This window comes from Chanodichthys erythropterus, chromosome 8, assembly GCF_024489055.1.
Source record: "Chanodichthys erythropterus isolate Z2021 chromosome 8, ASM2448905v1, whole genome shotgun sequence".
NCBI lineage: Eukaryota > Metazoa > Chordata > Actinopteri > Cypriniformes > Xenocyprididae > Chanodichthys > Chanodichthys erythropterus.
The window spans coordinates 39,105,754-39,133,739 of NC_090228.1; the positions used below are offsets into that span (position 1 = coordinate 39,105,754).

General features: G+C 40.9%; 1 protein-coding gene across 2 annotated transcripts; it reads right to left on the bottom strand.

The window, feature by feature from the left end:
• LOC137024900 (tripartite motif-containing protein 16-like) lies at nt 1–27,986 on the bottom strand. Of its 2 annotated transcripts, XM_067392852.1 has the most exons (6): nt 27,355–27,986; nt 11,002–11,097; nt 10,682–10,915; nt 9,702–9,861; nt 9,501–9,548; nt 1–2,771 (listed from the first exon to the last, which is right to left on the bottom strand). In XM_067392852.1, the coding sequence occupies exons 1-6, from the start codon at nt 27,931–27,933 to the stop codon at nt 2,242–2,244; spliced, it is 1,647 nt and encodes a 548-aa protein (XP_067248953.1). In that variant the 5' UTR covers nt 27,934–27,986; the 3' UTR covers nt 1–2,241. The 2 variants fall into 2 exon arrangements, with proteins under 2 accessions (XP_067248953.1, XP_067248954.1); XM_067392853.1 differs by lacking the exon at nt 9,501–9,548.

Sequence of the window (27,986 nt, forward strand, 5' to 3'; positions counted from 1 at the left end):
CCTTTAAGTCTTAATATTATAAAATTTAAAACATTTTAAGTCTAAAAAACTGCAAGAAAACAGAAAACAGACAATGCTCAACAAAGGTGTTTAACAAAGTTTAATAAACACTGACTATATCACTGACTATATATAATTCAAAATATTTCACATTTAAAATATTTAAATTACTTCAACTATGCAACAACTCAGTTTTTACCAACAATGTAAAATTTAACATTTCATTACTTAATATAGTATACACTTTAATCCAGTGTGCCATAGCGTAGAGCTCTATATATACATAGTACATACAGCTCAGCACAAGTACACAGGATGGATCAAGGTTAAAACATAACCTAATAATACATAACTTTCCAACCTATGACAATGATGTAACTCTCTTATACTATCGCAAACAGTCCGATGACATGACAAAGATAGCTGATCCTGATTGGTCCTCGTGTGTGCATTCGAAGTGCTGCCTGTGGTTCTATGGCTCATGCAGATAGAACCTTCTTGTTTTCCCAAAATGTACACAACTTAAAAAGACATAACATCACATAATGTAAATAAGTTGTGAATAACTCAATTTTGACAAAAATGTCAGATACAACCTTATAATTCAGTGTGTGTCCATTTATAACATAAATATAACATACAATTAGGGCTGGGTATCGTTCAAAAATTTTCGATACCGAGACGATACCGATACCTTGACTTCGATACCGATACCTAAACGATACCTTTTTCGGTACCAGTTTTATAAAATATGTTTAAACAAGATTACATAACCTCAAAAAAATCTTTGGTTTTATATTTTAACTTTAACTTTAACTTTTTTTCAGACTCAAAGACTCATCTCCTGAGCCACTGCGGGGAATAAAAAAAGCACAAATTAAAAAAATTTACCCAACACAATAAATCAGTGCAAATAGTTTTAGTAAAGTTTAATTTTCAAATGCAAAAATTAAGTATGTGAGGCTCTTTTTTAAATCACTCAGCAATTGTTCTTCAAAAAATTAATTATTATTAACAAGATCAAAGTGGAAGTAAGAGTGACGCAAGTTCGTTGCGTCTTACCGTGAAATAAGAGTTCTGTGTCTTTATTAAAATCAACACAATAATGATTCATCTCTCATCCACCCGCAATTAATTTGAATGCTATTTTTTTTTTTTTATTATTACTTGGCACGACCCGCAAATTATCCGCAGTATCAGGAGGACGCTGATACCTCTTTTTCAGCAGAATTGTTCGCGTTCTGGAGCCAGAGGCAGAGCCTGTGCTCGTGCAGGCGAACGAGCCCGTCATGAACCGGTCGCGTGTTTCCATAGACTTGAGGGACGAACGCTGATGTAAAGCGGCTGTGTGTTGTACCTTAGCTTAGACTACAAAAAACATTGCGCGTTCCGCTGTTTCTGCAGGCAGTGCTACACTTTTGTTTTCTGTTAACAGTATCTGTAGTGAACCGGCTGCTCGCATAAACAGCCGTTTCTCACCCGTCCATTCGGAGATAAACTGAAAACGAAACCGTTGATTCACTCGCCCTCTCGCACATAGGGTCTCTCTCGCGCGTATAGTTTTATATATTTAGATATAAATAACAATGTAGCGCAACGTTACTTGCTCCTCAACGAGACAGCGAAAGCATTTCTCCGTCCCCTCTCCTCGGCTCCATTCTGAGGTACCGAAATTTGGTACTGAATGACAAGACACTTTTCGATACTCGGTAGTATCGAGGCAGTTCGATCGGTACCTAAAAAGTATCGAGTTCGGTACCCAGCCCTACATACAATGGATTCTATGAGATTGCGATGTCCACCAAAATGAGAGTCATTAAACAAGGAGTAATTTGATATTAAACACCACCAAGATGGGTTACAATATCAAGAAGTATTATCACATGCATTTATAACAATTTAAAATATACAAAAGAACAGTATACAAACAGATATAATACACACAATGTATGGGGGAGATTATCAATGAATTGTCAATGAAAGTTGTCAATGAATTAGTGGCAAAGAATCCATTTTTATAGAATGAATGTATAATTCTTGTGGCCTGTGTCTCCCGTGTCTTTGAAGTGTATGTGGAGAGCACATTTCAAGTGAAGATAATTTTAATAGTAATGTTATGTCACTGACAGAAGTTCAGCTGTAGTATTAATGTAAAGAGACTCTATAACATCTCACTGTTACTGATTCATCATGAGCTCAAAGCATTATGGATAGAATCTCTCTACAGTCTGTTCTGATTCATCAACACAGTTTCACTGATGATAAAGGATAGACACCAAACCCAGGATAGAGCGGTTGAGTGAATGTGGTCCGGACTGTGTGGATGAGGCTCATTGTGTCTCCAGAGACGTTGTAGAAGGACAGAGTTCCTGCACTGTGATCCACATACACTCCTATTCTTCTGCTGATGGACTTTACAGGGAGTTCAGTCTCTATGTTATTGTGACTGAATGAGTAACTGGAGGGAGAGCAGAACAAACTCCAGGACTGATTATTACATCCAAACAAACACTCTTTACCCAATCCCTTCCTGCTGATGCTCTCATATGACACTGATATAAACACACCAACAAGTCCACTCCACTCAATCTCCCAGTAACAGCATCCACACAACAGCGTCTCTCTACACAACACCTGTTTATAACAATCAAATCTGTCTGGATGATCAGGATATGGCTGATCTGTGTTAGTGTAAGTAATCACTCTGTTCCTCTCAGACAGACGGAGGCGTTTATTCACTGTGTTCAGATCCAGGCTGAGCTGATAGGAATCTGATGGAGACAAAACACATCAGAATCAGGAATTATTAATCATCTGTTGGATATCCTGTGCAAATCATCATTATCCACTATCTAGAGTTTTGGAAATTGATATTGCTATTTACCTGGTTCAATGTTGTTATTTGCTTGTTTTTAAGTTAAGGCCATATATGCTTGAATGCCTGAATGATTCTGAAATTAAGTAACAGCAATACTTCCTTTGTTTGTTATAAGATAAGATGACTAAGCAACGGTTGTGAAAGATGGGTTTTTGAATTTGATGATTGTAACCAACCAGAAAGGTTAACAAGAAGGCACATGAGGATGAAGAGAGCATGTTGAAACCTCAAGAGGAGGTGAGCCAGACAAAGACTTTGGTGAAGAAGAGGAAGAGTGCTAGAAGAAGACGACAGCGTAGGAGACAGAGGAAGGACATCCGTCTTAGTAAGCAAGAGATACATAGACTGATACGCCTTCAACAGTAAGATTGGATCATAGGCATTGATCAATTGATGAGTAATATGAAGTTGGAATTTTCCAAAAATTAGTATAAAAGTTTGAGGAGTAAAAGGCCTCCTCAGATGATGCCTGCATTAAGCGTAGAAGGACACCTGATACCCTAATGAGAGGCGCTTAACAGCATCTCCAATATTGCTGGATAAAGCTAGGTTATAGAGCTTTTTAGCTTAAGTTGATTTATTTTGCATTAACATTAACAATATTTTATTGTTACTTTTGCCTTCCGTGAGACTTATAACCTCTTATATGAATACTTGCCTTCCGGGAATACTTATCACCTCAAACTGAGCCTCAATAAAGAACAACCACAAGGTAGTCTTCTACGTCATTCCTGAAGGACTTCAACCTGCGGGCAGGTGAGTACTTTATGGTTTAGACTAGATTTGACTAACCTTACCCTACCTGAATAATCCTAGGATTAATAGGTGTACTATAAAAGGTCACACCGACTAACACTAGAAAGCTCCTTAATTGTCTTCCTTGAATATTAATGTTGATTTTTTTTAGGCTATTATTATATTTACACCATTCAAATGTTTGGGGTCAGTATGATTCTTTTTAAAAGAAACTGATTATTTAATTAAGCCAGGATCCATTAAATTGATTCAACATAATATTTTGATGTACTAGTTTTTAAGCATTGTTGGTCTGTTGTTGGTTATTTTCAGTGCTGTAGACTTTGGCGAACTTGAGCTTTCTTATAAGTCTGTTTCCTCAAATGTTAAAGAGACTTGTTGCAAAATCCTGTTTAGGATAAATCCACAATGGAATTTTTCAGTTTGTTCTTCCTTTACTGAAACTCTTGAAAAGCTTTTTCACTACTGTGATTTTACCTCTAAAAGTTTGGATGAATGTTTTTAATTGGCTTTCAGTGAAAAATAATCATATTTTGGTTACACTTTATTTTAAAATGATGTAGTTACATTGTAGTTACTCATATGTACAGAGTAATATTAATGAAATACATTTACTTACTATAGAGTTAGTGTTTGGTTTGGTTTAGGGTTATTTACTCTTGACTTATCTTTATACTTATTACTTAGTGTGGCGAGGGGGGCGTGGTTCAGCGAGGTCTGCAACCAAAGAGAATAGCAGGAGACGCTTGGTAAGTGAGTGGGTTGAATACAAATCACGAACACCTGTGTCTCGTTCTAGTGATTGGCGCGGAGATGGGATAAAACGCCGTGAGAAGCAGGAGTTGGTGAGAGAGAGGGGAACTGCTGAATGAGGCACAGCGCGCTACCTAGAGTGAAGACCTTGTGGATTGTGACTACCGAATCTGGAGTGAAGCCCTTTGTGGATTTTTATGTTGATGTTGTTGCGCTCTGCACAGCCTTTCTGTTGAACTTTATTCTCAATAAAAGCCCAATAAAAGTCGACCCAGACCTCTTGCTTCCCAGACACAAACTTTAACTGTACTACACTGGTGCCGAAACCCGGAAGGAAGACGGGAGTACGCCGCCATGCAGTCATCGTCCTCCACCCCATTTGCGGACATCATCGCGTCCCTCACGGTCCTGCACCAAGAGCAACAACAGGCCCTGCTGGGTCTGCGCCAAGACCAGGAGCGGTGTTACCAAGCCATCCTCCGGACCCAGCAGGAGGACCGCGAGGCGTTCCGGAGCTGGATTGACCGGGAGGTTCCTCGGGAGCCCCTCGGGCAGCCAGCTGTGCCTGTCCACCTGCCTCTAAATAAGATGGGCCCACTGGACGATCCAGAAGTTTTTCTCGAGCTCCTTGAGAGGTCCGCCGAAGCGCGTGAATGGCCACGGGACCAGTGGTCTATGAGGTTGGTCCCGCTCCTCTCGGGTGAATCACAGGTGGCGGCACAGCAGCTGCCAGTCCAGAACCTCCTGGTCTACGACGACCCACGGCGGGCCATCATCCAGCGGGTTGGCCGGACCCCGGAACAACACCGTCAACGCTTCCGTTCCCTCGACCTGGGTGAGTCCGGCCGGCCCTTCGTGATGGCCCAAAAGCTCCGGGACTCGTGCCGCAAATGGTTGCTGGCTGAGGGAAGCGACGTGGATCTGGTCATCGATCACGTGGTGCTGGAGCAGTTCATCACTCGGCTCCCGGAAAAGGGGGGCGGGACTCACTGCCGCCGGGACGGGCCCCACTCCTGCTTCTCCCCTTTCTCTGCATCAGTCGTTCAGCCCACTCTCTGCCACAGGAGCGGCGGGCAGGTCTGGGCCGGCTTGTTGGCGGTGTGGGGACCCGGATCATTTTGTGGATAAATGTCCGGTTATGGAAATTGGGACCATGATCCGGATCCCCGACCGTCCACAAGCTGCCCCTGGTCAATTATTGGGTTATATATGCTCGGATGCCTCTTGGGAAAAGAGAAGGCGGGGTAAGCAAGCGTGAGTGCAGGTAGGAGAGACTGATCAGGGACCGGAGAGCGCTGCTGCAGGGGAACAGAGTGAAGCCGGAAGACTAATTCTTCCGGAGCGTGATGATTTTCCCCTGGAGCAGTCCCAGGATGAGACGCTAAAACATGCTTTTGAGAAGGTCTGTGTGATTGATGGTCAGTCTCTCCAGCCTGCATGTCTGCTTGCTTATCCATATTTCGCGATTATAAAAGATAGGTTGTACCAAGTGACCCAAGACACTCAGACAAAAGAGGATACAACCCAGTTATTAGTTCCAAAGAGCCGCAGGGAAATGCTTTTCCACGCGGCTCATTCTAATCAGATGGCGGGGCATTTAGGACAGACGGCGACACTAAATTGTCTCATGACCTGATTTTTCTGGTCGGGCATTCACAAGAATGTACGCAGGTGGTGCGCGTCTTGTCGTGAATGCCAGTTGGTAAACCCACCGGCCACCCCAAAAGCGCCATTGCGCCCACTCCCATTAATGCAGGTCCCCTTCGAAAGAATTGGTATGGACCTCATCGGGCCATTAGAACGATCAGCAAGGGGACATCGCTTTGCATTAGTCATTGTTGATTATGCAACGCGATATCCTGAGGCAGTGGCTCTCCGCAACATTTCCGCTAAGAGTGTTGCGGATGCACTGTTTTGTTTGCACCGCTATACCTTAACTCACTACTTCAGACTTACGCGCCCTCCAGAAACCTGCGTTCTGCAAGTGAACGGCGCCTTGTGGTGCCATCACATAGGGGCACAAAATCACTCTCACTGACCTTCTCCGGGACTGTTCCTGGCTGGTGGAATGACCTACCACGCTCTATCCGAGCAGCCGAGTCTCTAGCCATTTTCAAAAAAATGCTAAAGACGTATCTTTTTCGTCAGCACTTGACCCAGTAGTAGTAGCACTTACCTTGACTAATATTCTTCTCCTATCTGTGTATTTATTTATTTAAAAGAAAAAAAAAAAAAAAAATTCGCTATGAGCACTTTACTGACATAACTGTGACTTCACTCAGCACTTATACACTGTTGTTCTCATGTTGATTTAATTGATTCTACTACTCTCATTTGTAAGTCGCTTTGGATAAAAGCGTCTGCTAAATGACTAAATGTAAATGTAAATGTAAATGTTTAATCTCCCGAGTGGGGATTCCAAAAGAAATCCTCACTGATCAAGGCACGGCGTTTATGTCACGCACGTTACATGAACTGTACGAATTATTGGGCATTAAATCGGTTCGTACCAGCATCTTTCACCCACAAACGGATGGGCTGGTCGAACGTTTTAATCGCACGCTTAAATCCATGATTCGTGAGTTCGTTCAAGAAGACGCCAAAAATTGGGATAAGTGGTTAGAACCTCTGTTATTCGCAGTGCGAGAGGTCCCGCAAGCGGGGTGCTGGATGTCCTAAGGGAGGCTTGGGAGAACGGACCATCTCAGGCCAAAAATGAAATTCAGTATGTGCTGGACTTGAGAGCAAAACTCCACACGTTGGGGCAGCTATCAATAGAGAATTTGTTACAAGCCCAGCACAGATAACAGCCAGCTGTATAACAGACGATCTAATTTACGCAAATTTGCACCGGGAGAGAAAGTACTTGTATTGCTCCCTACTTCAAGTTCGAAATTACTTGCAAAGTGGCAAGGACCCTTTGAGGTTACACGGCAAGTGGGCGAGCTCGATTATGAGGTGGTACGATCTGACAGGAGGGGGGCACGTCAAATTTATCACCTCAATCTCCTTAAAAATGGAATGAGGCAGAATCAGTGATGCTGGCGACGGTGATTAGCGGGGAGGATGATCTCGGGCCAGAGGCGAATGTAAAAATTAAATCCCTCGCTCTGACCCCAGGAGGAGATCACCTCTCGCCCTCCCAGCTCACTGATTTATCTAAGTTGCAAGCGGAGTTTGCAGACGTGTTCTCTCCCCTGCCGGGGCGTACCAACCTCATTCAGCACCACGTCGAGACGGAGCCGGGCGTGGTTATTCGTAGCCGGCTGTACAGATTACCTGAGCACAAGAAAAAGGTAGTTCAGGACGAATTAGAGGCAATGCTTAAGATGGGAGTAATAGAAGAGTCCAGCAGTAACTGAGCGAGCCCGATAGTTTTGGTCCCCAAGACCGACGGCTCGGTCCGTTTCTGTGTAGACTATCGCAGGGTGGATGCAGTGTCGAAATTCGGCGCATATCCAATGCCGCGGGTGGACGAATTGCTTGACCGGCTCGGTGCGGCTCGATTTTATTCGGACTTAACGAAAGGATACTGGCAGATCCCCTTGTCGCCTTTATCCAAAGAAAAGACAGCTTTCACGACGCCGTTCGGATTACACCAATTCGTTACGCTTCCGTTCGGGCTGCTCGGGGCACCGGCTACCTTTCAGCAACTCATGGATAAAATTCTCCGGCCCCATGGTGCATATGCGGCTGCCTATCTAGATGATATTATTATCTATAGTAATGATTGTCAGCGGCATGTGCAGCACGTGAGAGCCGTCCTGAGATCGCTAAGAGGGGCTGGGCTCACGGCCAACCCGAAGAAGTGTGCGATTGGGCGCGTGGAGGTAAAGTATCTGGGCTTCCACTTGGGGCATGGGCAGATGCGTCCCCAAATTGACAAGACAGCAGCGATTGCAACCTGTCCGTGCCCCAAGACCAAAAAGGAGCTTAGACAGTTCCTCGGGCAGGTGGGATATTATAGAAGGTTTGTACCTAATTATTCGGCCCTCACCAGCTTGCCTGAGTCGGCCGGTGGGGGTATGTGGTGGGGGTATGTGGCGAGGGGGGCGTGGTTCAGCGAAGTCTGCAACCGGAGAGAATAGCGGGAGACGCTTGGTAAGTGAGTGGGTTGAATACAAATCACAAACACCTGTGTCTTGTTCTAGTGACTGGCGCGGAGACGGGATAAGACGCCGTGAGAAGCAGGAGTTGGTGAGAGAGAGGGGACCTGCTGACTGAGGCACAGCGCGCTACCTAGAGTGAAGCCCTTGTGGATTGTGACTACCGAATCTGGAGTGAATTATGTTGATGTTGTTGCGCTCTGCACAACCTTTCTGTTGAACTTTATTCTCAATAAAAGCTCAGTCAGCAGTTGTTCGTCGACCCAGACCTCTTCCTTTCCAGACACGAACTTTAATTGTACTACACTTAGCAATAACAGTAAATTATTCATAAGTACATGTAGTAATGTGTAACTATGTCACCTTAAAATAAAGTTACCCATATTTAAAAATAACACATTTCAAATTTTCATTTAATATTTCTATTTCAGTCTTTCCATTTAGCAAAGATTCTACATAAAAAACTACATTCCACATTTTAATTTGATATTTAAAAATATATTCAAATAGAAAATCTTTCTATAAAATCATAGTGATATTTTACAATATTACTGTTTTTACTGTATATTAATAAATGCATTAAAGACTTCTTTAAAAAACATTAAAAAACTTACCGACCACAAACTTTTGATCGGTGGTTTATATTATATATTTATAATATATATTTTGGTGTTTATTATTACTATTATTATTCACCAATATATCATATTAAAAAAGCATGTAATTGAATGCTAACAGATTTGCTTGGATAGTTTAAATATCATAATATTGTATTAGTGAGTTTCAATCCTTCAGCAACCTGTCATTCACATTAAACAATCACCACAATTAGCAAATGACAATGATCAAATCAATTTCTGATTTCAAAATCAATCAGTTGAGAAATGCTAATTTACATGATATATGATATAACTATAAAACTCTTCTGTCATGTTTTCTTTCTCCTTCTACAGGAAGAACATGAACACACTCAGTGAGTTTTTCTGCTTGTTTTCTTACTGACTTACATTGTAGGAAGTCGTTCCTGGTTCTGGGAACAATGTTGGTGAAAGTGACTGTGGAAATCAACAGACATGAAGAGTGTAATTATCATGTCAAGAGAAAATGATCCCTGCATCCGTTCCGAAGACATTTCTAATATGATCTTCTACATGATATGAGATGATGGAGGATCATTTCTGAGAGCAGATGAATCTCCAGGACTTTACCTCTGTCAGAGATCTTCTTCAGCTCCTCTTTGCAGAAATCCTCCAGTTTGTCTCTCAGCTGACAGACAGATTCTCTCACAACATCAAAAGAAGAGAGAAAACTGAAGAGATCGTCATTTCCGTCTGTAGATTTAGGAGGAACTGAGAGAGACTGGAAACTCTACAGAAAACAGAAATTAAAGCTCATCACCTCCACACTTCAGCCAATAACCTGCACTACTGTCAGATTTGAGCAGCTCTTGTTGATCTTTAGTAACTCTCCTCAATCCAGCACTTTCACAGCTTCATTCTTCTCATGTTCATTATATCATGTAAAAGCTGTAAGATCTAGTGTTTGACACTTACACTATATGTGAACTTTCTAGGAAAACAATTGATGATCAAACATCTGGTAATATCATAAATGTAACAGATCAAGTGCATCAATGGAGTCACATGACAGGGTTGAGTAGATTTGATCAGGAAAAGCAGCTCAAAATCAATGAGTAGATTGATCATTATTTATAACTTTTGAGCAGTTAGTGGCTCTGAAATTCACAAGGACTTTTAGGACACAATCCCAAGGTCCGGTTTTGTGTTTTAAATATGCTGAAACATCACTAATATACAGCCTAACTTCCTGTTCCTGAAATCTAACCATCAGGTTAATGGATTTCACATTGTTGTAAAATATAAATAAATAAAATAAAAATAAAAAACTATAAATATTAGTGAAGTTTTAAACTTGAGCTTGCATTCTGGAAGCTCAATGTATCTTTCTGTAAAAATGTTTCCTAAGAGATTTCCAGAGCTGAACTGCATTTGTAAGTGCGTCTCTCTCAAAAGAAGAAGATCAGATGAGAGTCTGACTGATGATTATATAATAACCGAACACACAGATCAACACTTAAGTCAACGGCTCATTCTGCTCTCATGAAATGTTTCTCTGTGAGTCTCTTGCTCAAGTCCACTATGATCCTGTTCTTCTAGATTTCTGTTACCTGCAGGAAATGGATGTGATCCTGTGTGTGTGAAAGCTGCTCCAGCTCAGCGTCTCTCCTCCTCAGATCATTGATCTCCTGCTCCAGTCGCTCCAGTCGTTCTTCAGCTCGACTCACTGCAGTCTTTTCCTGATCTCTGATCCGCTGTGTGGCCTCAGAGCGGCTTCTCTTAATGGAGCGGATGAGCTTAGTGAAGATCCTCTCGCTGTCCTTCACTGCTCTCTGTGCAGAGCGCTGTTAGGACACACATCACAATCACACAGTGGCTTCAGTGAGTCCTGACTAAGACTTCTCAAACTTCTCTTCTTTTCCAGACTCACCTTATGAGACTCCACAGCCTCTCTCAGCTGCTGAAGATCTTTCTCTCTCTGCTGGATCCTCTGTTGGAACCACCTCTGCTTCTCCTTCAGCTGGTGCTAAAGGACAAACCAATAACAGGAGAAACATCACATAAATCATCAAGTAAACAGATATGAATCCAATATCAGTGAAGTGCAGGGATTGAGGGTTAAAAATCTTGCATGATAAGGTTATAGGTTCAGTCAAAAGTGTCAGAATTATTTAATCAAAGTCTAGTTTTATTGGGATAGTTCACCCAGAAATGTAAATTCTTTCATTGTTACTCATCCTCATGTCTTTCCAAACTTGTATGATTTCTCTATAGTATGAATGTAATCTGGACATACTTCATTGACCATGTTGTCATTATCATGTGACCTAACAGTGTCAGTTGTGTCGCTTCACTGCCATTCACAAATCACAAATTAACAACCTAGACAGGCTTTAATTACAGCAGTGGTGGCTCATGGAGCCTCTCAAGAGTTCATGAAGTAGCAGAAAATACATACAGCTCTGTAGAGTTGCAGTAGAACAGAATGTTTGTGTTGAAGATTAAGCTTGTATATTATCTGTACATCTGAATCAGATGAACTTGTGTATTAAAGCATGTTGATAATCAATGTTGTCAGATAATAGATAGAGGTAAAGGCTTCTAAACTGGGGTTAAAAAGGACATTGGGTCGTGTGATAGTTGTTGGTTTATGTTATGTACTGCTCCAAGCCTTGAAGATTGAGGATTCAAACGCAGTATTTTATTAATCAGAGGGTAATCCACGATCATAATCAAAAGCCAGGCAAAGGTCAAAACACAGATGAGCAGTCCAAACAAAGAGATTATCCAGAAGGCAAAACAGGGAAACAGAAATAACAGAAATCCAAGAAATGATAAACAAGGCTTAGAAATGCAGTTACAACAGTCTACAATACTAGTCATAGAAGTCCAGGAGGGAGGCAGAATGGAGGCCGACCAGGGGGCGGGATGGAGGGCCAGGTCCATGGAGAGGAAGAAGGTCTGGAGACGGAGGTAGGGCAGATGGCCAGGGCAGTGCAGGCTGTAAAGAGGGTTTCCAGGCAGACAGGGTTGAAGACCCCCATGGCGGGGCAGACGACCACCACAACAGTGCAGTCGGGCTTGAAGACCCCCACGGCAGAGCAGATGACCAAAGCACTTCAGACTGGCTTGAAGACCACCACAGCAGATCTGATAACACTGGGAACCAATACGGCTGAACAGGAGAAACTGAAACATGAAGGACAGAGAGGTTAGCATTGGCCACCAAGGAGCTCAGAAAAGCCCTCCAGGGCTCTGACTGGAACTTCCTCTCTGGTTGTGTTGAGGCAGGCAGACAGTTCTGGTATGACCTCTGCGGTCATGTTGAGGCAGACAGGAACCCCAGGGACCACCTCTGTAGTCACATCAAGGCAGACAGGGAACTCAGGAACAAACTCTGTGGTTGTTTCAGGGCAGACAAGGAACTCGGGGATAACCTCTGTGGTCGTAATAGGGCAGACAGGGAACTTTTGAATGACCTCCATGGTTGAATCAGGACAGATAAGTTGTTCATGGGGCACGAGGCTGGGTTCTAGGACCGGTAAAAACTCTGGAGTGGGCTCATGGACAGGAGCCAATGTGTGGGCAGCCCACACACCCCAGATGGCTGTGGCCATAATGACCAGCGCTGCAATCTCTGAGGGCACAGCCATCTTGGCATGAGAACATCAGGCATGGGAACTACAGGGCAGGGAGATGCATAAAGCACAGGGCTAGTAATCTTTAAAACAGGACATGATGGTGATAAAGATGGGCCAACCTCCATGACCATTGGAGCTTGGTGTGTCCTGCCCCCCTCCAAAAAATGTTTTGGGGTAGCTTCCTCCTTAACCTCCCCCACTGTAAGTGGTGAGCCAACTGTGAGCAGTGCAAAATCCATAAATTCCATGAGTGAACCTTGAGGACCATTAGTGATTAAATAATCTTGCAGTGGTTTGTTTAATCCATGACAGAAGAAATCAATGAGTGCAAACTCTGGCAGATCAGATAAATATGCAATGTCTAGAAACGTTTGAATGTGGTCCTCGAGGGGATAATTACCTTGACGTAAGCGGACGAGACATACTGCTGGATCCATGTGTGGTCAAGTATTCTGTTATGTACTGCTCCAAGACTTGAAGATTGAGGATCCAAACACAGTATTTTATTAATCAGAGGGTAATCCACGATCGTAATCAAAAGCCAGGCAAGGGTCAAAACACAGATGAGCAGTCCAAACAAAGAGAATATCCAGGAGAAGGCAAAACAGGGAAATCCAGGAAACAAAGAAATAACAAAAATCCAAGAAACAATAAAACAAGGCTCAGAAATGCAGTTACAACAGTCTACAATACTTGACAGAGAATGAATGAATGAACTAGGCTTTTATAGACAGAATAAATGAAGTTAATGACAAACAGCTGTGAACCATCATAGCTGATAGACCGGGCAGTGGGTTATGGGTAATGGAGTCTTTGACAATAATAATAGTCCAGGTTGGAGAGCCCTCTGGTGGCACTGATGGGCACTCTCACTGGTGATTATGACAGTTTAAGTGGTAAAATGAGAATATAATTTTTATTCCTTATTAAATGTGCAATAAAGAATAAAATTCATTGTTATAGGAATAGAATCCTATTGATATAATTTCAGAATGCATATTTGAGAAAGCAAAAACGTGAGTGGAGTTTTTTAGGCATTGTGATTCTCTTGACTATTACCTGTCTATATTATGTTTCAGCTCAGCTGATATTTGGATTGATGGTAAAGGGAAGTTTATAAGTGAGATAAAAAACAAACGCTTAAAATCAATTTTAAAAAGGCAAGCCATTAACAAATTATACTAGGATAAATGGGGAATCATACTAAATACCAAAACTGTATTACATACTTCAACTGTATATAATATAATTTATCCTATTTTTTTCTCCTTTACCTCACTTTCAACACAATAACTACTTTTAAGTAGGTAAAAAAAAAAAAAAAAATCTGCGGGTTTATTTCCACCCCCGTACGTACGATTTCGGTGCTCCAACACCACCAAAACAACCTCCAGACATACAAATTCAGTGGACAATTCGGCCGGCCCATGAAGAAAATCGCATTGGTTACTTTTGTTGCACAGACCTGGCAACCCTGATTTAGTGAATCCTGAAGACTCCCTGCACTGACATTGTACCCTCAACCTAAGTCTTTGCTCCTTGGATTTTGCAAGCCTTTCATTGGTCCTTATTTTTTAAAAAACCATTTAATAAACATTCAGCTTCCCAATGTTGGTCTCTGTGTGCTAAATTGTGGGCTAATCATACTTAGATGTATCTGCACTTTTTCACAATCTTTAATTATATTCAGACTGTTCCTGCTGACTTGATCAACCACTATTTTCTCCTCTCCGTGTCAGTGGGGAAACCATACATTCATTCTGCTTTCTCTGAGAGACTGGATTATCCTCATGCAGCACCGCAAATCATAGAGGAGACTACAAGAACATTAGAAATGTATAAATCCATTGTGCAAAATCAGTGAAAAAGTCAAAATACATATTATATATATGATTATGTGTATAAACAGACATTTTGTTGTGGAAGAAAAATGTATTTTTCTTCAAATTTGTATGCATTTACTTGTATGCTTATGAAACATTATGCTTATGAGACATTGTGTGATGTTTGCTTTAAGTGAAACTTCTTTACGTAGAACTGCTTTGTCAGTAGTGGAAAAGAACAAGATATGGTATGGGAACATGTGCATGTACTGTAAATGAGTTTTTGAATAGCTGACTATGTGTGGAAGTTACAGCTGTTAAGAGTTGTAACCTTTAAGGCTAGGGGAGAAAACCTTCCCTTCTTTGTTACACACTCTGCAGCAGCTTGTGTTTCTGTATGACTGTCTGACCTTTCTTACAAGAAATAAAACTTTCGAAAGACAATTGGACATGTTTGTCTCTTATGCAGTGAGAGAGACGATCTGATGAACTTATGACTGACAAATGTGTGACTCTACACGGACTCTCGTTATTGGTTCGGGATGGTAGACGATCTTTGGGGTACTGTGGTGTCAAATTAGTGTCACATTTGGTGGACACTATTTTGTTGCCTGTTTGAATTCTGTTTGTGCTGCTTAAACTAATGCAACAAAACCCTGTTTCTGTAGAAGATTCTGGAGCAGACACAGGAGATTGTGTGAAATCTGTTATCTGAAAATAATCTTGATTCTTCTAACTCTTAACAGAATGTGTTCAGAGGAAGAGAAAGCTGTCTGGAGGAAATCTGGTTGTAGAATTAAAGACGGAGTTTAGTGTTGATTGCAAATGTTGTTTACAGAAACAGTTCAACCACTATGATAAATTGATGCAGTAACTAAAATTAACGAAAATATGGCTGAAAACTTTTAAATTAGTTTGGAAGACCCCCATTTTTGGGAATAGAAGGGGCTTAACAACGAGTGCCATCAACCGAATTGTGTGAACATGACATGTTCAACTATTGTAAAGAAATGTCTTCTATCCTTTGTGTACAGGTGGAATCAGCTCAAGGAATTCCAAATCAGCACAGAGGTTTGACAATGAGACATTGAGTGAACATGACAATGAAATGTATTAATTTAGATATATTTCCTAATCTGAACAAGATATGTGAATTTGTATGTTGTATGTTTTAATACACATTGTTTTACGATGAAATGTTTTTATTGCCAAGTTTAGGGTTATGTTCATTAATGATTAAGGGTTTTCTGCATTGAAATAAATAGTTGTCTGGTTAGTTATCAACTAATGATAAAAAGGAGAAATTGTGGAAGAAAAATTTATTTTTCTTCAAATTTGAATGAATTTACTCATATGCTTATGAAACATTGTGCTTATGAGACATTGTGTGACTGCTTTACGTAGAACTGCTTTGTCAGTAGTGGAAAAGAACAAGATATGGTATGGGAACATAAAGGATGTATGTAAATGTGTTTTTGAATAGATGACTATGCGTGGAAAGTTATAGCTGTTAAGAGTTGTAACCTTTAAGGCTTGAGAGGGGAAACCCTCCCTTCTTTGTCACACACTCTGCAGCAGCTTGTGTTTCTGTATGACTGTCTGACCTTTCTTACGAGAAATAAAACTTTTGAAAGACAATTGGATGTGTTTGTCTTTTATGCAGTGAGAGTCTTCTTTATTTTGCCACAACATTGTTTTAAATTTTAATATATTATGTATTAATTTGTATAGTAATACGTGCATGAGGTGTATAAAAATTGTAAACATTAAGATTAAAGGGATAGTTCACCCAAAAATGAAAATTTGATGTTTATCTTCTTACCCCCAGGGCATCCAAGATGTAGGTGACTTTGTTTCTTCAGTAGAACACAAATGATGATTTTTAACTCCAACCGTTACCTACATCTTGGATGCCCTGGGGGTAAGCAGATAAACATCTAAAAGAGGGTTAAACTATCCCTTTAATTATATGTCATTTAATTCAGTTTTACATTTAACTTGTTTGCAATGGATTTTCTAGAACAATCACCTGCTGGTCTCCTGTTTGTGTGAAACCATAGTGAACATGACGTGATTGCCCTTAAAGGTGCTAAAGAGGATCTTTTCATCGACTGAGAAACCAAAGACTGTTACTGAGTTTTTGAAATGAGCGCATAAGAATTTCGAGGGAACGCCTCCCAAAACTCATGCACGAGTATTGGAACACGAGTGTTTACCACCGGCATTCGCTGTGTCGTGTAATCTGCAGTTGTTACTCCTGTCTCCTGACAAAAGTATCGCATGCGGCGCCTGTGGAATGTGGAAAGTTACTGGAGCGCGCAGCTGTGCTCGTCTCTCACAAGGAACGTCATGGAAGTGATTGACAAGCCAGAGGGCCAATCGTTTACGCGATCATCTTGGCTGATTGGCTTATGTTTTTAAGGCCCTACCTCATGCACAGATGATGTACAGTAGGTGGACAACCAAAATGGGTATTATCGCCGCGCATACCGCCGCCGCAGGGCCGGTGCGTTAACTGAAATTCAGTCACGTGTAAAAAAACTACCGCCAGGTGGTGCAAAGGGACGGATTGGAAAGTATCTGTAATAATAAAATGTCGGTTTGTAAACGGAGATGAAAGGACGAAGTAAAACAATAATAACATTATAATATAACATTTTAACATCCTTAAAAACCATTAGAAAATTTAAAGTGAGAGTTAATTTCAAAACGTGGGATAGTCTTAGGCTACTCTATGCATCAAAAATTAAAAGACCTTTACACAAAGTCTTACTGCATGCTATTGTCATTAAACAGTCATTACTAGGCATATATATATATATATATATATATATATATATATATATATATATATATATATATATATATATATAGCAACAAAAAAAAATCCTTCCAGTTCCATATGCGGAGCGAAATGAGAACGGTCCAGCATTAAGACCGCATTAAGAGCAATAATTCTTATTAACTGCTATTGTTCTTGATTTTTTTATTGTTCTTGATTTTTTTGGCTATTAGGCCTATATGCTATGTAATGTTTAGTGATGTTGATATCGCAGACTAAAATACCGGCAGGAATAAATGTTTAGGCTAATTTACTCATTAAAACCAAAGGTGTTCATCAGTGATTGTACATCAAGAGCAAGGACACATTGTGTGCATTTTGTTTTGTGCTTTTACCAGAAAGAAACACTCGATTGTCTGTGTGAAAACTGCGCGTGTGCACGAGCGCCAAGAGAACTGATAACAGCAGCAACGAGCACTGGCCATGATTTCAGAAACAACACGTTCCAGCAGATAGATCGCCTCTTATTTAACACAGACCTATATCTTATCGAATTGAGATATTTCTTTCTTTTTAGGTACAATTATTCGCTAAGTTTAAGTTCACTTTTGAGACGTTTCAGATTCTCGCAGAGAGACAGCTGGAAGTGCACCCTGTTTTTTATTTTATTTTATTTTATTTTTCAAAAGTACAAGGTTTTGTTGTTATTGTGAGCGTACACAAATAAAAGTAGCTAGACCATTTGTAGTCTTGCCAAAAATGACGGAAGGCCTGTTTTAAGTTGTTTCAGCTGTCATGAGGAGAAAATCCATCAGAACGCGCCGGCGCTTTCGTCGGCCAGAGGGATAAACATGTAGCCAATTTAGTTTCATATTTATATTTAAATATTGGGCTATTTCCTATTATTATTATTATTATTATTTTTAATTTCACCTATGTTCATTATGAAAAGTGAATAGCATGACGGATGCGCAATGTCGGGAGACATGCAGCGGGTCAGACATAAGTTTGACCACTTCATTTAGTTTTGTTTTATAGTAAGTCTTTCTTTAAAGTGAATTTCGTTTTGTACAAATTGTATCTTAATTTCAATCAATGTTTCATCAACCAATTGGCTATATTTAATAATTATGAAGAAAACCAAGAACGTCGGGTCTGGAATGGATTGAAGTGCGTATAACGAAACCATGTTTCCGCGGCCTTTAAATAAGGCTGAATCAATATACGTCTTTCTGTTTTTATTAAATTTATTTATTACTTTATTACATGTCTTTATCACTTAAATAATTGATAAGATGTTTTTGGTCGAACAATATATTTTAGCTGGTCTAGTTAGACACAAATTTGCGTAGTGGCTTATTGCAAACTTTTTTTTCCCTACCACACGCCAAACTCATAACATTTCTTTCAGATTTAAAAAAAAAAAAAAAAAAGGACTTTTAAAAAAATCCCTCCTCGTTCCAGTCAAAACTTCGCACATACTCTGCTCGGCAGCAGCAGACGCTGGCAAACGCGTGGGGGGAGGGTTGATCATTCGGAACTTCTGGAGTGGAGCGTGAAACACTGCAAATCCCCATAACACAAACAAATAAAGAAACTTACTGCAAATACTCATAACAGAGTCTAACAATTGTGTATTTCGTCAGCTTATTTCATATGATCAGATCAGGATGTTAAAATTAACAAAAAGCACCAAGATTGCAAAAAGGTCTGTCACGAGCATAGCTTAGGCTAATATTTTGAGTCTCCCGCCCTCTGGATTAATGGCTTTGGTGACAAACATTTTAAACAAAGCGCCCTTCCCCCTATCTCAAACTTGTCAATTGTTGCAGAGCAAGCACTGTTAGGTTGGGTGAGGTAATGAGGTAAACACACAAGATAATGTAAATATTATACATTGATATATAAATGGAACACAATCGGTTTGTTGTTTTTGTTTGTTTTTCTTTAACATTTTTATTTTATTTATTTGTCTTTAAGGAACATTGGATGGCAGTAAAGATTCTGTACAGTTATTGTTCTAATAATACGGAGCCATAATGTTACATATCTTGGTCAATTCTTTCAAGCTGCTTTACAGCTTAACCACAGTTTGCAACATCAGCAGTTATTGAAATGAACTGAATCAACACAGATCTGCTGATATAAATAAATAGGCCTAAATAAATAGCAAAACCCAAGATTGGGTTTGTACGGTTCATTTGAACTATAATTTAATGATTTATGTTATGATTTTATAGAGGTACAATGTACAGATGCCTATGTGTTTTGCATAAAGTAAAAATATTTAATAAAGAATCTTAAACTTCCAATGTTAAACATGCTCTCGACATTTTGCTCTTAACTGCAGTCAAAATACAAATAGGCCTATAAAATATTCATATGCATTGCGTAGCCCGAGAGTCAGATTAGGCGCAAACTATCTATAGCAGAAACTTTTTATCTTAAAGCTGCTGTAGGTAACTTTTGTAAAAAAATATTTTTTACATATTTGTTAAACCTGTCATTATGTCCTGACAGTAGAATATGAGAGATAATCTGTGAAAAAAAATCAAGCTCCTCTGGCTCCTCCCAGTGGTCCTATTGCCATTTGCAGAAATACACCGCTCCCGGTAAGAAACAACCAATCAGAGCCAGGAGGAGTGTCTTAGCAGTGTCAATCAAGCTCGCGTGCGCGCTGATCTCACCCCTCCCATGCACAGCGCCAACGCATACAGGCTTCAAGATCACCGGTGTGCCGCAGCTTTGCTTATAGCGAAATAAAACGATGTTATATGCAAAGGACCACCCTGAAATCTACAAGAAACCATGCCATACATAATCTGTCAGTCCTGTTTTGAAATTATCTTAGTTGTGTAGTTCTTAAATTAAATCAAGCAGGGATAGCTCCCTCCACCTCGGAAAAGCCGCTCCGATATTTACCCTCGTTTTATTTCGGGCTTTATCTAATTCTTTCTTTTTGGCTTTTTTATCATCGTCATCTGTCTTTTTCCGTTTACCCGTCTTTATTTTATGAGCAGGAGCCACTCGAGGAATTGGCAGTTTGGATTGTTTGTCCGCCATAAGCAAAGCTGCGGCACACCGGTAATCTTGAAGCCTGTATGTGCTGGCGCTGTGCATGAGAGGGGTGTGATCAGCGCGCACGCGAGCTTGATTGACACTGCTAAGACACTCCTCCTGGCTCTGATTGGTTGTTTCTTACCGGGAGCAGTGTATTTATGCAAATGGCAATAGGACCACTGGGAGGAGCCAGAGGAGCTTGATTTTTTCACAGATTATCTGTCTCATATTCTACTGTCAGGACATAATGACAGGTTTAACAAATATGTAAAAATTTTTTTACAAAAGTTACCTACAGCAGCTTTAATAAAGTTTGTAAGGTAGCCAAGACAACAGCAAGCGTTTGTGTTATTGTGTACTGATACGATGTTATGGATGTGTAAGGTGCGCATGCGCCGGAAGTGAGAGTTTGAGTAAAGTTATATGTTACATGCACGCTGTCTCCTGTCCGTTCCTAAATGATTATATAACATAGTGTTAGAAGTGGACTTACCTCGCGTTCCAAGCGATGACAACTATCCGCACCAGATCGGCGAGATTAAGAGTTTGTAAGTGAAGTTTCGAGGAAACAATCCAGAACACGGGTCGACACCTGCAGCTGCGTCACGGACGGAGAGTGAGTGAGTGCCGGGACGGCAAAGAAAAAGCAACGGAAAAAGTGACGATACAAGAAGATTCAACAGAAAACGGCACAGAGGTGAACATTTAACATGGATACACAGTCTTTTCAATAAGCCCGCCTGAACACTTCGACTTCAGTGATTTTGGCAGCTGCCCAAATTAGATTAGACGGTACGAGAGATTCCGTGTGGCGGCAGGGATCGGTGAAAGAAGCCAAGAATATCAAGTAAATTCGCTTATCTACACAATGGGAGATAAAGCTGATGATATCTTGTCCACACTAGCACTGTCTGAAGAAGACAGGAAGAAGTATGATAGAGTTAAAGAAGCGTTTGAGAGACACTTCGTTTGTCAGCACAACGTTATTTATGAAAGAGCTAAATTCAACAAGAGGTGCCAAGAACCGGGAGAGTCAGCTGAAACATGCATTACTGCAGTTCATAAACTAGCAGAAAACTGCCAGTACGGAGTCCTTCAAGAGGAAATGATAAGAGATAGTACGTGATCTCTTATTCCAACTACCAGCCTGTCAGAGAGATTACAGTTAGATCCCGAACTCACACTCAAAGCAGTCACAAAGATAAGACAAAAAGAAATAAAAAAGCAGCAGACGATTTTAAGACAAACAAGTGGTGACTTAAAGGAGGTAAACATGGATTTGCTAAAATGGAAAGTTAAACCAAAATATGCACAAAAAGGACAACAAAGGCGACTTGACGGGGCAAAATATAATGAAGCCAGCAAGGGATGCGGCAGATGTGGTAAGCCACAAGCACACTCACTGAACAGCTGTCCAGCAAGGGATGCTGAGTGCAGGAAGTGCAAGAAAAAAGGGCACTTTGCAGCAGTCTGCAAAACAAAGAAAAGGCTGGATGAAATATATCATCGTGAAGAGACAGATGGCATAGAGACTGTGTTCCTGGGAGTTGTTACGTCTAAGAATACAACTGATGTGTGGCAAAAGTCCATTGCAGTGAACGGCGAACAGATTCTTTTTAAACTTGATACAGGAGCAGCAGTGACAGCCATACCAGATAGCATGTACTCAGAGAGAAAACATGGTGCTCTCAGCCTGGCGAGAAAAAAGCTGTGTGGTCCAAGCAACATGTCTATACAGGTGAGAGGGCAGTTTGACGCACTACTTAGTCACAAAGAAAAAGTGATAAAACACCCAGTGTTTGTGATACCAAAACTGGTGTCCTCTCCTTGGACTACTTGCCATTAAAGAGCTGAACTTAATTCACACCGTAGATGCTATTCAAACATCTGACACTGACTATAAAAAGCTGTTCCCAAAAGTCTTCACAGGACTTGGAAAACTTCCACTCCATTTGCTCTATCGGTCCCTCGTCGAGTGCCGTTGCCGATGATGAACAAAGTCAAAGAGGAGTTGAAAAGGATGGAAGATCTTGGTGTAATAGCTCCCATCGAAGAAGCAACAGAGTGGTGTTCAGGTATGGTGATAGTGCCAAAACCAAATGGCAAGATCCGAATCTGTGTGGATTTAACACGCCTGAACAACGATGTCTGTAGAGAGAGACACATTCTTCCTGCTGTTGATGAGACACTGGCGAAATTGTCAGGGGCTACAGTGTTCTCTAAGTTGGATGCTACTGCTGGATTCTGGCAGATTCCTCTGCATAAAGACTCGGTCCCTCTCTCTACCTTCATTACGCCTTATGGAAGATACTGCTTTCACCGCCTTCCATTTGGCATATCCTCAGCACCAGAACACTTTCAAAAACGGTTAACACAGATGCTCGAGGGCCTGGAGGGCACGTTGTGCCACGCAGATGACATTCTAGTGTTTGGTGCTACACACAAAGAACATGACACAAGACTTCTCAAGGTATTGAACCGGCTGGAAGAGAATGGTCTGACACTGAACGAAAAATGTGAATTTGCAGTGCCTCAAGTTAGGTTCTTGGGACACATCATCAGTGCAGAGGGCATACGCGCTGACCCAGACAAAATAAAAGCCATAAAAAAGATGCCAGAGCCTAAATGCGTAGCCGATGTTAAAAGATTCCTCGGCATAGTGAATTACATCGGAAAATTCTCTCCCAACATTGCAGAGCTGACGGGACCCATCAGAGACCTGCTTAAAGCCGAAAATGACTGGACATGGGGGATCCTACAACAGCAAGCTTTTGAAAAAGTGAAACAAGAGCTCAGTTCTCCAGCAGTTTTAGCTCAGTATTTTCCAGATCGACAGACAAGAGTCTCAGCAGATGCTTCTTTCTTTGGATTAGGCGGAGTGCTATCCCAGTTGCAGCCTGCAGGGGAATGGAGACCTGTTGCGTTCATTTCAAGAAGCATGACACCTACGGAGAAAAGATACGCACAAATTGAGAAGGAGGCACTGGCAATTACTTGGGCCTGTGAAAGATTCCAAACCTACCTTCTTGGGCTGGATTTTGTGGTCAGGACTGATCACAAGCCATTGGTCAGTCTACTAGGCTCGAGACTGCTGGATGACCTACCTCCACGTATATTGAGATTTCGTCTACGTCTTCTGTGGTTCTCCTTCAAGATCATGCACGTCGCTGGAAAAAATCTGATCACGTCGGACACGCTCTCCAGAGCTCCACTCAAAGAAAGTCCAACTGAAGCAGATCTAAAAAGAGAAGAAGAGGTTAAAGTGTGTGTTGATCATGTCATTCAAAAATTGCAAGCTCAAATAAAGAAAGCTCAGGAAGAGGATGAGGTGTGCAGACAGCTAAGTTCTCTTGTACGCACAGGATGGGAGGAGAAAAAGGCTACTCCACCGCATTTAGCACTATTCTGGCAATACAGACACGATCTGCTCATTGTGGATGGCTTGCTGATGAAAGGAAATAGGCTTGTGATACCTGTCAGTTTGCAGAAAGATGTCTTAGAGAAGGTGCATCAGGGACATCAAGGCATCACTAAGTGCTTGGCACAAAGTGAGTCAATGTGAAACGTGTGTCAAAAACAGCTACAGTCACCCAGAGCCCCTGTTGACCACTCCCTTACCGGCAAGACCATGGCAGAGAGTGGCAGCAGATCTTTTCCACTGGAACAAAGGTAATTACATCCTGTTGATTGACTACTATTCACGCTACATAGAAGTTGCTTCACTCACTTTGACAACAACAAAACAAGTGATGGAGAAACTCAAAGCTATGTTCGAGTCCCAGAGATTCTGGTCACAGACAATGGCCCACAATTTGCAGCATAAGACTTTGCTGACTTCGCAAAAGACTATGATTTCCGTCATGTGACCAGCAGCCCGCATTATCCTCAAAGCAATGGGGAAGCGGAAAGAGCAGTGAGAACTGTTAAGACACTACTGAGGAAAGGCGAGGATCCTCACAAAGCACTTATGGCTTACAGAGCCACGCCGTTAGCATCAGGAGCCTTACCTGCTCAACTTTTGATGGGAAGGAACATCAGAACCACTCTCCCAGTGAGTCCATCCACACTGAAACCAGCGTGGCCAAACCTCAGCACTTTCAAAAGAAAAGAAAAAGAGTTGAAGGTAAAACAGGAGATGTGGTACAACAAACGCCACAGAGCACAGATAAAACCTGTTCTACAGACGGGACAATCAGTCTGGATCAAGAATGTACCAAATCCAGGCAGAGTCAGAAGTCCTGCTGATACTCCACGTTCCTACATTGTAGAAGGGCAGACTGGCAGTCTGAGAAGACATCGTTCCCACCTGAGAGCAGTTCCTTCACAGCCAAGAGAGATTCAGGACTGTGTTAGAAGCAGAGTGGGCAGGGTGATCAGACCACCGTTAAGACTGAACCTTTAGAGCAGTGACTTGTTGCTCTTCATTATCATTTTTTTCTCTCCCCTGCTTCTGTTGAAAATAGTAATAATTGAATAATATTTGTTTTTGTGTTTTTCCCACAGTGACTGAATTTTTTTCCTCTCTCTCTTCTGGAAAAAAAAGGGAGAGGAATGGACTGAATGAGAATTTAATAGGCAATGCTATGTTGTGTTCATGCATTGGTTTCAGGGAGTTCTTTAGCTAAAAGGGGGAGATGTACTGATAGGATGTTATGGATGTGTAAGGTGCGCATGCGCCGGAAGTGAGAGTTTGAGTAAAGTTATGTGTTACATGCACGCTGTCTCCTGTCCGTTCCTAAATGATTATATAACAATTTAGACCAGCTAAAATATATTGTTAGACCAAAACATCTTATCAATTAATTAAGTAATAAAGACATGTATTTAATAAATTTAATTAAAACAGAAATACGTATATTGATTCAGCCTTATTCAAAGGGCGTGGAAACATGAGTTTGTTTGTTACGCAATCCATTCCACACCCGACGTTCTTGGTTTTCTTCCTAATTATTAAATATAGGCAATTGGTTGATGAAACATTGATTGAAATTAAGATACAATTTCTACAAAACGAAATTCACTTTAAAGAAAGACTTACTATAAAACAAAACTTAATGAAGTGGTCAAACTTATGTCTGACCCGCTGCATTTGTCTCCCAACATTGCGCATCCGTCATGCTATTCACTTTTCATAATCAACATTGGTGACATCTTTAAAAAAAATTGTATTAGGTTATAGCCCAATATTTAAATATAAATATTAAACTAAATTGGCTACATTTTTATCCCTCTGGCCGATGAAAGCGCCGGCGCGTTCTGATGCGGCTGCAGGAGTTGCAGTTGTTTATGACGTTTTATTAATCCGTTCATTCTTTTTAGTTTCAATGATTTAGCTAAATCGTGCCTTAATAATGGGAGCGAAATTCAGTGACTCACGTTTTACTAAAATAAAAGGATATAATTCATGAAACACGCAACAATTTCTTAATCAGTGTCCAAACAGATATATTTTTCCTAAGAAGTTCTGTCAAATAAAGGACAGGTAACGAATAACAAAGTATGTGCGTGTCAAAAATCCATGCTGTTTTATTAAAGGAGTTTAAAATATAAATAAAAAATGTATTTGTGATAAATATAGGTCTGATATGTGAGAAAATTGACATTTTGCATAAAGATAAATGTGCTTTGATGCATTTGTTGGATAACGTGGTTAAAGTGCCACTCAGTGGTCAACAGCTGCAAATGCAATTTGCGACGCGGCGGCGGTAGAAACACCATTTTGGATGGCCACCTACTGTATATTAATATTATTCCTTTCAGTGCACCTAATAAATAGTCTTTTATCATTTAGTAAAGACAGTTTCAAGTAATATTGCAAAAATGTATAAAACAAAACATCTTTAGCACCTTTAACTAGCATACTGTAATGAAGGGTCAACAGAGTGCGGATCCATTTGCAGCTTTTTATTAAAACACAGCAGTGTTTACAAACAAGGGCAAAGCAGTACCGTAAACAGGGACAGGCAGGGGTCGAGGCTGGCAGCAGAGAATCAGAGTCGGGTCACAGGCAGAGATCAAGACAGGCGGCAAACAAACACAGTCCAGGGCACAGGCAGAGATCGGGGTAGGCAGCAAAGGTTCAGCAGAGAGTAACAGTCCAAGAAACAACGCGATAACAGTCCAGGGAATAACGCTCAGAAATGACCACCGTAGCAAATCAAGACTTCGCGATGTATGAATGCAAGTGTGTGTGTTATATAGGATGTGTGTGATGCAGTGCAGGTGTGTGTGCAATCAGTCCCAGGAATGAGGGCCTATGGGTAATGGAGTCCGAATGAGATTCAGTATTCCGGTGATGGCTCCCTCCGGCGGTCCGGAGGATGAGACGAGGGAGCCACATTCATGACACATACAAGTTTAAGAATATAAAAATACTTCAAAACAACTGTAACATGGTCTTTAACCAAGGTAACATTATCTAGAAATATGTTAACAAGGCAGGCAACGTTGGTTGACTACACTAATCCTCAAATATTAACAGATTTTATCTTTTAAAAACAACATTGCTGTAACTACATGAACATACTACATTCACATGTCGGTGTATTATATAAATATTGTAAATCAATACATTTATTGACTACAAATTACCAAAAATAACAGTTCTGTCTCTCTAACTATCTATTTGAATTCCCTCCAAAGCTTTTCCTGGAACTATCTGAAGTCTACATGAATCATGTGACGATCAAGCATTTTGGACTTCCGTTGATGCAACTCTCTCTCTCAATGGCTCTAAAACACATGCTAAGCAGTAGATCAACCACAACAGACTGGGACTTTTTGGAAAAAGTGTTTTAAAGAAAATGAAACTAAAACAGTGAGGCAGAGAGGCTGAAAACAGGCGCTGCAACAATATAAATTATAAGAAAAATGAGTTTGTTTGTTTTTTACTTTAAATGATGTAAATGTATTCTAGACCCCATAAACAAAAATATGAACGTGTAAATGAGCATAATGGGAGCTCTTTAAGTTCATACCTGTTTCTCTGTCCTCTGTGCTGCAGCTGATACAGTGTTGTGGTTTTTATGTTCATCCATCATACACAGCACACATATACACTTCTGATCAGTGCGGCAGAAAACCTCAAGGATCTTGTCGTGTTTCGGGCAGATCATCTCCTGCAGTCGTCCAGTGGCTTCAGTCAGATTGTGTCTCTTTCCTTTAAACAAACCCTCATGTTGTTCAAGGTGATTCTGACAGTAAGAGTTCAGACACACCAAACAGGACTTGACAGCTTTGTGTTTTCTTCCAGTACAGACGTCACACTGCACATCTCCAGCTCCAGCGTAACAGTCAGCAGGAAGTTTAATCTTCTTCAGTTTCTCCACCATTTCAGCCAGAATGGTGTTTTTAGCTAAAGCAGGTCTTGGACTAAAGGTCTGTCTGCACTGAGGACAGCTGTAGACTCTCTTCTGATCCTCCTGATCCCAGCAGCCTGTAATACAGATCTTACAGTAACTGTGTCCACAGGAAGTGGTCACTGGTTCCTTCAGGAGATCCAGACAGACTGGACACCTGAACTCATCATGATCCACTGAAATTCTGGCTTCTGCCATTGTACAGCATGAATACAGAGACACAAACACACAACAGCTCAACTACACTTCAG

What these genes read in the sequence shown, in the direction of transcription:
- LOC137024900 (XM_067392852.1), bottom strand. Translation starts at nt 27,933, where the DNA reads ATGGCAGAAGCCAGAATTTCAGTGGATCATGATGAGTTCAGGTGTCCA. An exon ending in CACAGAGGACAGAGAAACAG is followed by an intron (nt 11,098 to 27,354) that starts GTATGAACTTAA and finishes TTTGTCCTTTAG; the next exon opens with CACCAGCTGAAGGAGAAGCA. An exon ending in ATCACATCCATTTCCTGCAG is followed by an intron (nt 9,862 to 10,681) that starts GTAACAGAAATC and finishes TGTTTTCTGTAG; the next exon opens with AGTTTCCAGTCTCTCTCAGT.